Below are 17,701 nucleotides of genomic sequence, written 5' to 3'. Positions count from 1 at the left end.
GATAAACTACACATAAAATGACATAGATTCGAACTAGAGCATTTATCAGATTAAGAAAGACAAAATCTTGAAAAATTTGAAAGGGAAGTTCATCAGGAAAACTACACAGGTCTTTAAAACGTCCTGCTGCATGCCCGACTAAAGGTGCTAACTGGATACTATCAGAGTACTTCCGTATTTGCCCAGAATGTATTTTTTAGAACAGCATCACAATCACTCATAGTGATGTGCTTTATGCTGTGTAACTACGTACACTTCAGATAATTCAATCTTAACTTAAAATTAGAGATTTCAGAATCCAAAATCATCTCAGTTTTAGGAAGCATCAAAAATACCACTTCTCTTCAGCAGCTCTGAATCCTGTAGTCATCTAGAAAAATATGTCATGATGACCAGATGGTAACTAATAGCCAAGACAGGCTGAACCACATAAATAATTACGTGTATCAATGTTAGTCCAATGGCAACCCAGACAATCAAAACAACTATGCAGAAGTAATATCCAAGCCAGTAAATGTCACTGTCTTCTATTTTACTACACATTAAAAATCACTTCCTTATCATTTACTTAAATGTTTTGCTTTTTTCTAGTTGCTAATTTTTGGATATAGCATAATACTTTCTCTCGTCAATTTACTTACATTAAAAAAACACCAAATATGTACATGAATATATAGTAAAGTACATAACCTTGCTTTTAAAAAATGTGAGTCAGGCAGTCGGCCCCGTGGCCGAGTGGTTAAGTTCGCACGCTCCGCTTTGGCAGCCCAGGGTTTCGTGGGTTCGGCTACTGGGTGCGGACATAGCACTGCTCATCAGGTCATGCTGAGGCGGCATCCCACATGCCACAACTAGAAGGACCCACAACCAAAAAAAAAAATATGCAACTATGTATGGGGGAGATTTGGGGAGAAAAAGCAGGGGGAAAAAAAAAAAAGATTGGCCACAATTGTTAGCTGGGGTGCCAATCTTTAAGAAAAAAAACAAAATGTGGGTCAGATTATACAATACATTTAAACCAGTGATCCCATAGCCAAAAAGGTCTAACATTTTGAATTTCACAATTAAAATGACTGCAGTAGAAATTTCGTGTAAAACTCATTGTGTACAGAACCATGCATCTTGAAAGTACACTAGAGAAACACCTTTCTATGCCAGCTCAGTTCCACTTCACAAATCCCACAGACGCTAAGTTCACACAATTGACAAAGCAGGTTCTTCTTATCTGCCTATACACTTAGTGATTAAAAGGAAGTTTGTCCAGGAATCACCATCTTTTAGTCATAAAGCATTTTATTATCATTATTTGATTAATAACATTATTCATCACTGCTTGCATCTAATACTTTAAGTTAAATTTGAAAACGGCCCTCATTTGTTAATCTATCCTCACCTTACTCCTTTTTCTCAGCTAAGTATAAAAATATAATATTAACTAAAATTCTACCTGAATGGAGATATAAATTTCACATCCATATTCACTTGAAATTCTTAATAACTATAAGAGTTAGCTACTTTCTTTTGGCTAATTTATTTCTTAATGAAGAAACAATTTTTTTGGCCAAGTGAATTGGAAAATGATGACACTGGGACAAAATTCAGGTCGCCTGTATTCAAATGCAGCATTCTTTTTCAAACCTCTGCCTCTTACATGGCAGTGGAAAACCAAAAGAACTACAGCCACTTATTAATGAAGTGACCCTGGCAGAATCATTGCCTCTCTGAATCCGTTTCCTTGTCAGCAAAATGGTGATCATAGGCCCTGCCAGGATGATTAAATGAGACATTTGACATCAGGGTGCCACAGAAATATATACTTAAAATATAGCTGTTTTTACTAAGTTCTGTCAAAAGCTTGAGGGAATTCATTGCTATGTGATCAATACTGAAAAACATCCTGCATTTTGCAAAAGAATGGAATATTTAAAAATGCTATTAGCAAGGTATTTGTGGAGAGAGAATCTACACTCTACACAACCCAAAAAAGACTGGGCAAAATGCCAAGTAAAGCAAGCAGGTGCTTTTCTAAGAGACATTCCTTAGAGCTTTGGTTGAGAGGCAAGTATTAGGCAAGTAGCTGGAGCTTGACCCCAACACTGTTGTTGCTGTGCACCTAAGGAAGCCACTTCTAACTAATGATGAGGACAACTGGCTTAAGGGACCTGAATACTATCTTGACAAAAATATCTCCAGTTCCAGTATGTTTAGAATCAATAAGGCTCCAGGAAAAGACAAGAGAACGAGGATTTTAAGAGCTCCTTATTACCAAAGGAAACTTAGAACTCAAAGTTGGAAATGATCTCTTCTAATTAAAAAAAGGCAAGCATATGAATGACAAAATAGTATAAAAAGTAACGCTCAACATTATTATTGAGATCATTAATACCTCAAAAGACCAACTCTGTCTTTCATTAAATAGAGGCACACAATGTAGCATAAATGAGTCATTGATGGCTGACTATGGTGAAGAATAACAGCCGAGCAAAGGTGATTTTCTCTACATGAATTAAATTTGTTTGCTCTACTCTCTACTCAAAGACCAAGGTTTTAATCCGAGTTAATCACCTAAACAGAATTGCCTAGGTTATTCAGTGTTCAGGTGAAACCATGGAGGAATCAGTGCAGACCCTCCCCACTGCTGAGGAATAGGCTTCCTTAGAAGACCATTTATTCCAAACGAGGAGAAGATAAGTTAGAAGACATAGGGTCTACTTCCAGCTCTGCTATTAATTTGCTGTGACCCTATGAATCCAGTTCACTTAAATTATTTAGAGCTCTGTCTTCACATCTACAAAATGAAAGGAAAGTGCTCCTCAAACTTTACAGCTAGAAAAGAACTGATCTCCAAAGCCGCAACTGAATTCCAGAAGTCATGCAATTAATAAGTGGCTGAATCAGGACTAGAACTCGGGTCTCCTGATTTCAAGGTCTGCTTTCTCCACTACATGTGTCTTCTCTCTGAAATCTCTTCTAACTTTTTTAAATTTTATTTTATTGTAGTAAGAACACTTAACATGAGGTCTACCCTCAACAAATTTTGCAGTGTATGATACAGCATTGTTAACTATAGGCACAATGTTGTACAGCAAATCTCTGGAACTTACTCATCTTGTATAACTGAAACTTTATGCCCGTTGATTAGCTACTCCTCATTTCCTCTTTCCCCAGCCCCTGGGGACCACCATTCCCCTCTATGATACCATGAGTTTGCCTATTTTAGATACCTTATATAAGTGGAATTACGCAGTATTTGTCTTTCTGTGACTGGCTTATTTTACTCAGCATAATGTCCTCAAGGTTCATCCATGTTATCATATACTGCAAAATATCCCTCTTTTTTAAGGTGGAATAATATTCCATTGTATGTATATACCATATTTTCTTTATCCGTTTAATCAAAACCACAATGAGATATCACCATACACCTATTACGATGGCGACAATCAGAAAAGATAAGTTTTAAGGAGATTGTGGAGAAATTGGAATTGTACACTGTTGGTGGGAATGCAAAATGGTATAACCACTATGAAAAACAGTATGGAAGTTCCTCAAAAAGTTAAAAATAGAATTAACATATGATCCAGCAACCCCACTTCTGGTTATTTATCCAAAAGAATTGAAATCAAGATTTTAAAGAGATATTAGCACTCCCATGTTGACTGTAGCACTCTTCAAAACAGCCAAAATGTGAAAACAACCTAAATGTCTATTTTTTTTTAAGCAAAAATTTATTGGGAGCCTATTATAGTCTGGGAACTCATCAAATTCATAGTTTCACTTATTCTTCAATGAGCTGTAACTCACTGTATTTTCATTTTAACGATTGAGAAAACAATCTTAGTGAGGATAAGTAGCTTAGTAAATTTACAGAATGCTAGTAAGTGGAGTGGCCAAATTTTCACATAGATATGTTTCTGATGATGATCTTCACCAGACCAAGCTGTCTCAATCATTTAAACATTGGTGTAAATTTAAATCCCCTGTCTTAAATAAATTTGCAAAACAAGCCTTATCTCTATTTGAAAAATAAAAGACTTTGTTTTGTTATAGGAAATTTACACAGCAACTTATTAGAAAGCAATTGTGCAAGGAGCTCTTTCAAAACATTAATATTACAGGACAAATATAAAGTGATGTAGATAAAATTAACTGTTTTGATATCTTTATCAGATCATTTCATGTTGAATCCCAGATGAATGTACACATACATAAACTTTATGTATTTTGCTTTTATGCTCAGAGACTACCTATTTTTAAAGAGCAAGTTCTGTTTGTTTTCTTAAAGGTTACCACTTTTTAACAATATCTTGGAGTTTTGGAACTAAATTGTAAACGTTTTTGTGTGTGAGGAAGATTAGCCCCAAGCTAACAGCTGTTACCAATCTTCTTCTGTTTGAAGGAGGAAGATTGTCCCTGAGCTAACATCTGTGCCAATCATCCTCTATTTTTTATGTGGTATGCCACCACAGCATGGCTTGACAAGTGGTGTTAGGTCTGCGCCCGGCACCCAAACCGGCAAACCCTGGGCCACCAAAGTGGAGTACTCAAACTTAACCACTGGACCACAGACTAGCCCCTGTTTGCCTCTTCTTAATGAAAGACACAGTTGGTTTTTTGAGCTATTAATTATCTCAATAATAAGGTGGAGTGCCCAAAGTTAACCACTATGCCACCAGGCCAGCCCCCTAAATTGTAAACTGTTTTGATGGTCATGCCTTGGGTATGTTGGCTCCTCTTCTCTCACCTCTCCCCCCATTATCCCCATTATTACCTGGCCTTCTATGGTACCTGGTGCACAAACACAAAAATATGCACATATTATATATTTACTGAATAAATGAATGGATAATCTAAGAAATAAATATATTAAAGTTGAGGGCAACCAAAAATTATCCTAGAGTATGAAACACACAGACCATGATTGATTCAAAGATTCTTCCAGAAATATTAGCTGCCCATCTTGTCCAAAATAGCATTACAGTGATGCATATTTTTGGCCAAGAAGCCAAAGTAAGGAAGAGGTGTGGGGTAGGAATATCTCTTTCAGCAGCATATTCATAGCCAAAAAATGTTCTGGGTCACACATATGAATTAATTACAAGAAAAGCTAAATTTTTCTTCAACACAAGAAAGTCAAGTATATTGTAAAAGGTTTTGCCAATTCTTTTGGTTTCTAGACAAAAGAGCAAAGGGATCAGTGTATCTAATAGCAAACTCCTGCTTCCGAGAAAAAGAAAAGAAAAACCAAAACCTCCTCACCAGAATCAATGAAGTGATCCATGGGACACCAGTGAGGTGCCATCAGCCTCTCTTACAGTATTAATTATTGTTAATACAGGCTGGAAAGAAAACACTTGGCCCTGGTCCTTGTAATGATTTCTACTCCAAGAGATAAGCCACTAAAGGGCATGGGGGACCCTCTCAGTTCAACTTTCAAACCCTCTGAGCTCATGGAATTGCTCTAGACTATGGACCACAAAGGCTTGATTCTAATTCCCCTTTGTGATCAGAGATTTGGCTCTATTTTTTGGTGCATCTATGGGATGCCTCAGTATCCCTACAAGGAAAATGATACTCAAATTCCCTCCAAAACCCACCACTCCTCTTAGTTTAGTACATGTATGAAAGTGCCTCAGAAAGAGAAACATTATTAATTCCAGATATAATTATTACCTTTATATAACAGCATTGGGCTACTTCAATTACAGACCATACTTTTAAAATCTGTTAACATTCCCTTCCGGGAAAGCCCTTTTGCCCCTTAATAGTATAAGCTAATCATGGCAGTCTAATTTCCGGAGTTCATATTTGTGGGGGGAGATTGGCTGGCACTGGTGTGCTCAGTTCTGTGATGACTTTCTCCTTCCCTCATCTCCTGAAATTATTGAGAGGTTCTAAGTCAATTTTTGAAAGTATGCAGAGGTACTCAGGAAAGCCGGGAGCAGAGACGGGAACCTGATCATTGCACTAACATCATTCTGTGCTTGGCACATATGGCACATCACGAAAGCAATACTGAGCATACTGGTCTATTCTGAACTCTTGCAGGCTTTAAGCGGCATTCTTAATTAAAATCAGGCCTGCTTTTTAATCATTTACAGTCACACAGTTCTCCATTTATTTAATTGGTGAAAATGTCATTTTTCCATAGAGGTATTTTCATCCTTTATATTTTTAAGTACATGCAAAATAAAATGGGATCCTGCAGTGATCTCAAAACCTGCTTCTCATATGCATTTTTTAAAAATCCTCATCATAATCTCTGCAACTGGGTCAGCTTGCACAAAGATGCTCCGGGTAGCCATGAGCGCTTTCAGTTCCCTGCAATCCTTGTAAGTGACACCTCATAATAGTGCAAATGAAGCATGGCATGATGAGAAAATGAAGAAGAATGAACCTGGATAGTCAACCCAGCAGTTTTCAAAACCTAGAGGGTAGACTCAATTTTATTCCCTAACATACACCGCACATGATTTTTCTTTTACACATTCAAGCATATACATGCTTCCCCTATTATGAGATTCCAAGGAATTCTAATACAACCAAACCCGGCTCATTTTTTCATCTACATATGTATCTTTGCAATAGTCTTAAATTTTGAACTAAATCTCGTTTACACCTGCCTTGATTTTAAGCTAGGAATTTATCTTACTGGCACTCACCTTTGTGCTTTCCCTTCACCCTCATCTATTACGCTCAGAGACTGTTTCCTTGTGGGCCCTTTGTCTAATTAGCTGAATATTCAGGGAGTTTATTGACCCAACAAATTCAACATCTTTTAAGCCATCGCCCTGTCTGCCCCACTCTCAGCCCCTCTGCATCCCCGCTCACTCACATCTCTCCATCCCCCACACTCAGAGGCTTATTGCATTCTTAATGTTCTTTGATTGTTCTCTAGTCAGAGTTAATTTTCTCTTTTCAAGGGATGAAGTATGAAAAATTCACACTCAGCTTTTATTTGGAGAATTGGCTCCTGACAGGTAAGTTTGCTCCTCTGATTTAAAGAAACAAAAAGAATTAGGAAGCTTCCTCCAAAAGACTGTGTGCAAGGAGGGTGAGAGTTTCAAAAAAAAATAAATATGACCCTACAAGAGACCCTTCGCAGGAAAGAGTAAGTTCTCTGACCCAAAAGAAGAATACCAACTGCTGCTCACATATAATTTTCTCTACTATTCTTCTTGCCTTTTTCTTTTTCAGTGATAGATGCACCTGGTTTTACATTCACAAGCAGAGACAACCGCTGTATTCTGGAGGGAAAGAAATGTTGGTGGAGACCAGCAGACGGCGCCTGACTGGGGTCGAAGCTGCAGTGGTCGGGGAAGGAGTGACTCTGCGGCAGGGGCCCCTCACTGCTCTCTCCCCACGTCCCCAGGCACTCTCCCCATTCAGCCGCCTCATCCCTTGGGGAGAGGCAGAGCCACAGAAAAGGAGAAGTTACTATGCACATAAGATTATTAGCCAAGAGCTTCCCACTGGTACGATTAGGCGCCCCACCCCCTCGCATACCCCCATCTGGCTCACCGCACCCACCAACGCTCTGTCTGCCCCTCCTGTGTCCTGGCTGGCCTGCCTCCCCCGGAACTCACACAATTCTGCACAAAGGCAGGGCAGTGGGTGAGAGATGCACCCAGGTAAAGGCAGCAACAAGCTCCTAGAATACTGTGAGCAAGTGGTGAGAGCAACAGAAACTCCTTACTGTTTCAGAGGGCTCTCTCTCCTCTTAGCTAAGAAGCCGGGGTTTGGGGCATCACTCGGGTCTCCATCCCAGCCAGTCTTAACTGGAGAGAGTTCTTGAGAGGGAACTGGGTGAAGGAAGGGAAGGGATTCCTAGGATCCACAGTGAGGTGTGTCCGTGTGCCACTCCTAAAGAGGATTTGCCAAGGAGATGTTTCTCTCTTCGGTTAGGTTAGGCTATAGCTTCTTATATCTAACCAGAATTGTCCCCAGGTAGAAAGCCTGTCCCTGGGGAAGAGGGCCATCCTGGTATAGCCAGCAGCTGCTCAGGGGAGAGGAATTACGTAGAGAAAGGAGCAAAGCATCCAGAGCTGATCCAAGTCTGAAAGAGGAAGGGGCGCTTCAGGGAAAGTCGGGGGAAAGGATAGAAGAGAGAGTGTTCCCAACTTGCACCCTGCTTTTTAATGTAACAGATTTTATACTGAGGGGGAAGAAAGATTGAGAGCGGGGAAAGACAAAAACAGTTCGATATTTTATTTATTCGCAGTTCGGGGAATCTGAAATAGGTATTTATCTGAAGATGAGAGGAACCTGGTCTTACATTTCTGGTCACTCTGGAGAAGAAACCTGCCAAGCAAGGCTTTTCTCCACATGCTGCTCTTTACAAAGGAACCAAGGAGGGTGAAGAGAACTGCTTTTCTCTGCTCTAAATTATCTTCCTCCAGGCAGACCTCCTGACTTAGACCAGGCAGCACTGACCCACCTACTCTCCCTGGGAAGCACTAAATTCTGAGAAGGAGTAAGCAGGACCTCCCTTACCCCAACAGCCTTCAGACATGATCCTCAGGGAGTGGGTTTGGGTACCCAAGCCTTTCTCTGCTCTATTTAGAAAATAACTCAGCCCAGTCAACAAGAAAAAAGAAGCGTACATGTGTGTAGGCTGGGAGTACGGGGATGGTGTTCAGAGGTCCCCTCCCAGCCTGGTAGGGCCTGGCCGGAGTAGGAGAGGGTGCCTGAGTTACCCTCCTACCTTCTCCAATTAAAGGAAGAGGTGGGAGAGGTGGGGGCAAAAGAGATTGGCCTCCTGTTGAGTGAGTCCAGAACCAACCGCTTCATTGTCACTGGAGTCTGGGCACACTTTGGAGGAATTTGCAGGCTGGAACTTCTCCCTCCCCCACGCCAGGGAAAATGGGCAGGAGGTGGGGCAGCAGGCATAGCACAGACAAAAGGTTCTGCAGAGCCCTCCTCTCTCTGGCGCTCAGGTCCCTCAGCCGAGCGCGGCGCCCCATCCGGCCACACCGAGTGACCTTCTGGCTAGCAACGCCCCCTTCCCGCGGGCACCAGGCGCCCGGCCAGGGATGGTCCTTTAACAGGTGCCCACGTCTTCCTCCCGGCACCCCGACAAGGAACGCCCCTCCCACCCCTCACCACAAACACCCGCGATGCCTTCCCCCATCCCCTTTCTATTGTCTTCAAAGAGATAAGTGGTTCCCACCAAACACACCCAAATGCACCTCCCTTTCTCGCGCTCCCATTTCTCTGAGCCTTAGGGGCCGAGAAGCGAGCGCAGGGTTGAAAGAGGGGAGCGAGGGAGTAAGCCGCGAGAACTTGGCATCGCAGACCCACCGTGTCCGCCTCGCAAGGATGCCGGTGACCTGTAGATTGCAATAGGCACTGAATGATGCTTGCTGCTTCCATGGAAATGGTGGATGTGGTGCGCTCCCAAACTGGAAGCCCCCCATGCCACTCCTAGGAGGCCGCTGAGGGTGAGCGGGACTATCCAGAGCAGGGCCAGGCGCCCCCCTGCGCCGCCGCCGCCGCCGCCGCCGCCCCCGGGCGAGCCTAGCTCGGCGCCGCACCGGAGCATCCTCTGGTACATGGCAGGGCGCCCGCCGAGGGGCAGCCGCCGCGGGAGGCAAAGTTTGGGGCGCGGGGAGGGGAGAGGGCGCCGGGGAGCGGGCGGCGCAGGGTGGGCTGCGGGGCTGGCCGCCTCACCGCGCCAAAGCACCCATCCTCTCCCTCCTTCGGACAGTCTTCTCGGGGTCCTGGAGTCCTCCGTGCCTTGCACCCCAAAGAATCCGAAACATAGCCAAGGCGAATGCAGCCGATGAGGGGCTTGTCCGGAAAGGCAGCCCCGGGGAACAGCAAGCGCGGAGCGGATGGCTGCTTCCAGATTTCCAGGGCTCCGGGTTCTCGAGAGATACTCCCAAAGAGTTTCGGGCGAGAGTGCGTGCCGAGGGGTGGGGAGCGGGGAAATTGTTTAAAGCTCCTCCCGGAGGGTCCTCACTTCTACATGACAGCCATCCACCGCGAATCCACTAGGTAAATCCGTTTAGCATTGTGTGTGAGGACTGGGGAGGCCACTTCGCTGGCCCAACTTCCTTTCAAGGGAGAAGCAGACCCCATGGAATCGAGGTGCCTCTTCCCTCCATTCAGCCCCGGCCGGCTCGCCCGCTTGCGCCAGCCTCCCCCGGGCAGCGCGCGGAGCAGCAGCGCGCATCGCCTGCTCCCGAGGCAATCTCCGCGTCCGCCGCCTCCTGACACTTACGCCCGGCGAGGGGTTCAGGAGCAAGAGTGCACCCTTATGAAGGAAGCTGGGATCGAACGGGGGAAAGAGAGCTGAGAAAAAGAAGCAGCCGACGAAGGGGGGCGGGGGTGGCGGGGAGAAAAAGAAAAAGAAAAAAAGAAAAAAGAAAAGAAAAACCACACACGCTGGCGAAGCTAGGGGCTCTATGCAAATCTGCAGTCTCCAAACAGCAAATCACTGAAGCTCGGATGCAATGCAGAGGACGAGCCTATGTAACGAGGGAGGCTGGTCTAGCTTCCCACAAAAATCGCCCTGCTTTGCCTCTCATGCATTCTCCACACATCAAAGGGACACGTGCACGGCGATGCGGGGAACACCTAAAAAGCAACTCTCCCTCCTCTACCAGGTGATCCCTCCGTCTGAATTACAATGGCAAATGGCACCCTTCCTCTACCCCTATGGTTTAGATGTAACCAGTGTCTTGAGAGCTCTTAAAAGGGAAAGAATTCGGCTCTTTTTATTGGACCAAACTTGTTCTGCCAGGTGTTCAAACCCGATCTGCTAAATATGGCTTGACACCATCTACTCAAGCATCAGTTTTGATGATCTGTTAATTACACATATTACTCATAACAAAGAGTCCTCATTCCCCACTACAATATTATATCCCATACAGGGCAGTGGAAGTGCAGAGAACTAAAACACACAAGGAGGAAAAAGGATGAGTGAATTTGGCAGCTGAGGAAGAGAGAAAAAGGGACAATGAAAGAGAGAAAGAAGACGGGTGGGAAATAGCACAGCAGAGAGAGAAATGGTACGAATGAGATTGCTTGTATTTCAGTCAAACATTTAGGGATATTTAAGGGCTCCCCAGATCTCTATAGAAGCCCAGCTCTGATGATCTTTTTTAAGGGTGGAGTTCTTCCTTTTATCCTGTCTCATAAGGAAAATAGCATCGGAAACAAAAATTTCTGAATCTAGTGCTCCCAAGGAAGAGAGGAAAGTTATATCCTACTGGTGAAATGCAGTGTCTTTAACTGGAAACTATGCAGCCTGGATGAAAGACCGGCAAAGCCAACACACACTTAAAGGTAAAAATCTAGCGCAGCAAGTGCACTTGGCAAGGACTACAGGCACTGAGGCCGGCAGGTAAGATTTGCCCGTGTGACTGAAACACTCCTAGGTTTCCAAAAGGTGATAGCAACTCTGACATGTCTAGTGGCTGGACATTTTTTGTCTTTATTCTTATTTAAAAACAAAGGCAAACAACTATGTATAGGTCCTACTTTCCACAGGCTCCTCACCGTCTACCTAATCCCTTATATCAACAAATATAAAGTCACATATTGAAAAAGAAGGTAATTCTGGAAGGATTTTATTCATATTAGCCACTCATCCAAGTGGCCACTTAGACTTGTAAATTGCTTTTTAGTCCATTCAAAGAGATGACCCTGGGTGTCTGATGGTCACCATGTAAACAGTGACCAGGCACCACCAAATCAAATCTGTAGGAATCTGACATCTCACATTCCTGTCAAAAGTTTATGTGATTCTACTAAAAAGATAATTCTTCAGTTGTTCAGTAGTTGAAATGGCTTAGCCATGCTACAGAAGGTGCTTTTATGTACTTAAATATGCCACGTCTGTCTCCCGACTTTCCACAGCTGTTCAAAGACCAACAGAACCCAAATCCAGCACCTTCCACTGTGTACTGTTCCCACCCTGATCCTCGGGCCATTTCCTCTTCATTTAGTTATTTTAGCATACGTATTTTAATTCACTAGTCAAGGGTTGTGAGTATTCATTTTTAAAGTAGCAGGTAGAGCTTCAAAAGGAAAAGAAGAGGAAAATCCTCACAGTGTGGTTTTAGGACTCTAGGTTCACATTCTGAGTTTTATATTTCATGGTGTTTGTATGGATACAGCAGAAGACTAGGAGGTAGGAAACCCTCACTGCATTCTGGGCGCTGCCGTTTACTGGTTATGTCACATTAGTTACTTAGCCTTTCCCTGAGGCCCCGTGTCTTCCTTTATAAAATAGTCATGTTCCTATCCTTCCTAACAATCCCACAGGGCAGGGAGGATATAACGCAATATTTAATGTGAGAGTGCTTTAAAATATATCATATGTGCCCCACTATGAAGGCATTATGTCTTTCCTCCCATAGAGGTCTAACGTATTCAAGCTGTTGAGCCTGCACCATTCATTCAGTTCCCTTCCGTCTATAGGAGACGTAGAGCATTGCATTACTCTCCAATACCCTCATATATGGGGTTGACCTGTCCTTCCCTCCCCAACTAGATGGATTCCTGGAGGAGAGCAGAGTTAAATCTTCATTTGTACTCCCTCTAGTGCCCAGCATATGTGAAATGTAAGTTAGTTTCTTAGTACATACAGTCAATTCTCTATTCCCAGTAGTTACGGTCTAAAAAGTCACCAGAAACACTAAATTAGTGAAGACCGGACCATTGCTCCTAGGGGTTAGGTCCCTGCAAACCTCTGGTCACCACATTTTCATCCACTGATCAATATACAACCATGTTTTATGTGTTTTTCTGTTTAAAAACACCTTATTTAATATATATTGTTGGTTCATTAACACTGAAATTACAGTCAACATCACTATTATAAATTAAGCCTGCATGAAGCTTATCTGACATACCTATTTCCTCTGCATATCACAGGCTTCTTGTGCTGAGGAACATTAGACAGCACTTTAGCACTATGTTTAGGGCCCATTTTAAACAGCAAAATCACCAATAAAAAGCACGAAAATGTGCAAAACATGGCGCTAAATAGATCACAAAAAGGACAGTTGTTTACAGTACAAGAGCTGAAACAAGAAGGCGGAGTGTTGCATTGTTTGACCTCAGCTGGGAACGTAGCTGTCAGGGACTCATATTTTTTGCCACTCTGTGTATGTCTGTTAATGATCACCAAATTGCCCTGTGGTATTGGTTTAGGGGTTACAAATTTTAGTGGGGAGGTGAATTCATATCTGTGAATAATGAGGATTGACTCTATTTGTTATTCTCTTGATTAATAGGGAACGATGGGGCTGGGGCTTTGCAAAGCGATTTGTATAAATTAAAGCAATAGGACTAGAATAAATATAGAAGATTCTGAAGAACCTTCCAGAGCATTCAATGAAGAAAAGGTTCCACTGTCTGTCTTATATTGTCTTTGGCCTGGGGAGATAAAGGCAAAGTTAGGGAAAGGATAGGCCAGAAATCTCAGTTTTACTGGAGTCTCAAGAGCTAAAGAAGAAATATTTATGGCTGCCTCGAAAGAAGAAATTGTAGCTGTAGTGTTTCAGGCAGATGTCTAGGGCACCTTTGCAATACCTAGGAGGTTCTGGGGTGGATGCTGTGATACTGATGCTGCAATATCTGTTATAAATGATTGTAATTTGTTGGAGCAAGGAGCAATTCTTTGTCCAGAAAGTAGAGAAAAGTCTTGTGAGCAAACACATGCCTAATCTGGATGGAACAAATAAAGCTTGTGCTTATTCTTTGTGTCTCTTCAGGTGGTCAGTCCCTGTGGTTGGAAGTGCATTATCGAAAGGAAACTGAGGCAGCATCTGACAAATTGGTCTTAGGTGACTGAAGAATTCGTTGGAGGAGACATGGTGCTCAGCTGCCTGTAATTTACTCTTCAATATTTCAGCAAAGACAGTGTGATATGAATGTTTGTTAGTGTTGTTCTGTATCCCATGAGAGTAAGTTGCCTTCATCAGGAATTTATGCTCCTACATCTCAGCCAGAATTATGGAAGCCAGAGGTGGCTTCTAGAAGCCTTGAACTATCATCATCTCCAATCATGATGTGACTTTGTAAATTAATTACGATGTATGTTGGAAATAGGCTATCATTGGTGAAATAAATGGCTTGTCAACTGGTGTAATGGAGGTTAGGAATGGGTTCTCTTTGGTGAAATCATTAACATTCAAGATATGTGGATTGGCCAAAATACTTTATAGACATTCTTTCCTTCTACTTGAATAGAGTATGTGAATCTAAGATGCTTTTCACCCTTTACTTTGAGAAATGGTGCCATTATAATAGTAATAATAAGAACTAACACATTTTTGACTCGCACAACTCTGAGAGATGTAAATGTATTAGCTCATTTAATCAATGCAAGACCATATGAACTGGCTGCTATTATTGATTCCTAACAGATCTTAGTTGTCTAATTCTCACAGACGATAAGGCGGATTCCGCCACTGAAATACTGCCATATTTGCTTCTGGAAAACCTTTTTTGCAAGACATTTTTCTGGTACCTAAAAGAACCAAGAGCTGGAACTTCATAAAGATTCCAGAACAAGCTATAAGTGCCTACTTACTAATAAATGTCTGTTTCTGTAGCAGAAGCTGTTCTGCATCTTAGCTTTGCTGTGACCTGTACTTGTGGGAACTCTTGGAAGAGTGGTTAACCGTCACCCGCCTCTAACAACTGTGGCTACTGAGATCTACCAAAAGAACCTAATAGCTATGCGTGGGACATTGTCTTAGGCCCATTCACAGCGGATGATTTTTCATGAACAAGAAGGCAGGTAGCCTAAGTCAGACAACAGTGTTAAGAAATGGGAGATGGCTTTGAAAGCTGAGGGAACAAAACAAAGGAAATGGAAGGAAAGAGAAGAGGAGAGTGAGTGGAAGGAGGAGTGTGTGGAGAAATGGAAAAGAACAGATCATTTCAAAGTATTTTTTCATTTTCTAAAAATCAACCCTTCTGTCTCAAGAAACAGGATGATTGTCAGGCAGACTGTTTCAACCTTTTCATGTTTTGCTTAAACATAATTGGAGATTCTTACATCTCAGTATTAAACTTTTTAAATAGAAAAGTAGACACTAAAAGCAGCAGAGGAGACGTATATTAAAACCCACAGGCAGCACCAATCTTTTAAAAATTAAAAATGAGGAGCATGTCAGTCTTGAATTTTGCATTTTTACTGGTGTCTGCACAAAGAAAAGGCAAGCAGACCCCACATCTACCTGTATTTCTGAGTCGGGACTGAGAGAGAGTAAAAAGGGAGAGAGACAGAAGTTGTCTGTGAAGGTGTAAGGATAACCTGCTGATCTTGTTACCTTTCTGGGTTATTGCAGGTCCCTAAGGGTATTCTGAGAAAAGATCAGAATAGAAGAGTAAGAGCATTGAGAGTAAAACAAAAAAAAAAAGAAAGGAAGAAAAAAAGAAAAGAAATGCCAGGGCTAAAAGCATTCCTGGAGATTTTGTAGTGCAATCTCTTTATTATTCAGATGATATACTTGAGGCCCACAGAAGTGATAACGTTACTGAGCAGTCAGGTTTATTCATGATGTGTTTACCTATCTAGAAGTGTACTTTCATCTCCCACCACTCATAATCCAGTCATAGATGTTGATTGGTGAATTCAGTCAAAGTAAGTATTACATAGAACCTCCACGTTGATATAATAAATGAGGGGGAGTAGTGAGAACCCAACATGAGCCAATATGATACCCAATTCACTTAAATTAAATCAAAGCCTAGATGTGCAGCTTGATTTGTGAAATATTAATAGATTTATTTAGTCAATGTTCGTTATGTTTAAGGCTAAAGTATTTTATGGTCTCTATCTTTTTTCTTGTACTACTTTGTAAAATTTTTTAAGATTTTATTTTTCCGTTTTCCCCCCAAAGCCCCCTGGTATGTAGCTGTGTATTTTTAGTTGTGGGTCCTTCCAGTTGTGGCATGTGGGACGCCACCTCAGCATGGCCTGATGAGTGGTGCCATGTCCCCACCCAGGATCCAAACTGGCAAAACCCTGGGCTGCCGAAGCGGAGTGCGCCAACTTAACCACTCAGCCATGGGGTCGGCCCTCTCTTGCACTACTTTGAAAAAAACTTTCACTTATAACATCATACATAAATGTGTTGCCTAAGCACCAAGGCAGAGTTATAGAGATGTCTCCATAACTGCATCTTTAAGTGTTGTGAGCATTGCTTGGGCACCAACCAATCATATACCATCTTGCAAACACTGTCATATAGTTTGTATAGCTATTTCAACCAACTTGTGTTCCTGAAAAACTCTTCAACTGGTTCATGCTCTTTTGATTTTAATGTGTTCATAATGTAGTAGGAGAACATAACACTATATGTAATGGAATCGGAGCAGTTCCTAAAATATATTAAACACTAAATATAAGTTATTGTCATTTATTCGTATGTACATGTTCTAGATAGGTACTAAAAACATAATGATAATGAGCTGTAATGTGATGTTTAATTTAGCCCTATTCCAAACTTTCCCCACTCAGTCTAAAGTCAAGTTCAGCCACCTCCTCAATAATTTCTTAGTTTAGTCTCTGTTTCTCTTAGTCTGTGGTGCTCAAACTTTAGTGTGCCCAGGAATCACTAGAAGGGCTTCTTAAATCATAGATTGCTTTGCTTTTGATTTCCTTGACCTGTAGAGGGGCCTGATAATTTGCATTTTTAACAAGTTTCCAGGTGATGCTCATACTGCTAGCCGGGGGGAATCAGATTTCAGAACTACTGCTCTGTCTGAATGTCATATTGTTCCACACAAGTTTTATTAACCAACACAGGGAGAACTTTCTAATTAAGCTCCTTACCAATTACCTCACTTCTTAGCAGTGTACTCCAAACATAGACAATAGTGCTGTTCTCAGATCTCTTCTTTAAATCATTCTTTAAAGACTTCAAGATGTCTACTATATAAACCTACATGTCCTCATCTCACACCATGTAACTATAAATTCCCTTTACTTGGAAAAAAACTATTTCCTTTTCCTTCCCATCTTTTGTATTTGAGCTCTTCTTTGGTTAGCCTGGTCAGTGGCTAGAGGCAGGAACTCCAGCACTACACTAGGATTCAATTCTGACTCTACCAACTTATTAGCCATGTGGTCTTATGCAGGTTACTTAAACTCAGTTTTCTCATCTGCGAAAGAGGTTGATGATTGTAGGGTTGTTGTGAAGATTAAACGAGTTGACATTCAAAGCATTTAGAACAGTGTCTGTACTAGATGTCTAGTACATATGTATTAGCATTTCTTTATTTACTTATTTATTGAATGGGTTATTCTTTCCTCTTCTTTTATGGTATAGAAAAAATCAGAATTGATGAGAATGCTTGTTTCCATATAAAACCTAATACTGGCCATCGACATAAAAAAAATAAAAAAAAAAAACAAGAAGTGCTCTTCAGGTCCTGGCATATCAGGCCACCAGTCTGACCAGCATCAACTACAGGAAAGATCAACGACAAAAACTGATAACCTGGATCTGTCTGCCTGCGTTCACTAGAACATTCTATTATACGTATCCATCACTATAGAAGAAACATGGGATTGTTGAGAATGGAACTAGAGTTGGAAGGACAACTATAAGGCAAGTTAGGGTGATATAAAAAACAAGACATGATTTGCAAATTCCTTAGTAAACAAAGATATTCAAATCCAGAACCAGACATCACGCACATTCTATGAGTTTGATTTCCTGAATGCCCAAGC

General features: G+C 41.9%; 1 protein-coding gene across 33 annotated transcripts in view; it reads right to left on the bottom strand.

Moving 5' to 3' along the window:
* Window positions 1–17,701, bottom strand: part of NRXN1 (neurexin 1) — a 1,069,254-nt gene that overhangs the window by 390,387 nt on the left and 661,166 nt on the right. The window contains exon 1 of one of the 33 annotated variants that reach the window (XM_070512130.1): window positions 9,301–10,561. The exons of 29 other annotated variants lie outside the window; for them this stretch is intronic. In XM_070512130.1, coding sequence (XP_070368231.1) covers window positions 9,301–9,553 — 253 coding nt within the window. In that variant the 5' untranslated portion in view covers window positions 9,554–10,561. Of the gene's footprint in view, window positions 1–9,300; window positions 10,562–17,701 lie in introns of those variants that run through there. 3 more of the 33 variants (XM_070512131.1, XM_070512133.1, XM_070512132.1) reach the window with 3 other exon arrangements.

This window comes from Equus asinus, chromosome 6, assembly GCF_041296235.1.
Source record: "Equus asinus isolate D_3611 breed Donkey chromosome 6, EquAss-T2T_v2, whole genome shotgun sequence".
Taxonomy (NCBI): domain Eukaryota; kingdom Metazoa; phylum Chordata; class Mammalia; order Perissodactyla; family Equidae; genus Equus; species Equus asinus.
This window is presented reverse-complemented; position numbering and strand designations above follow the sequence as displayed.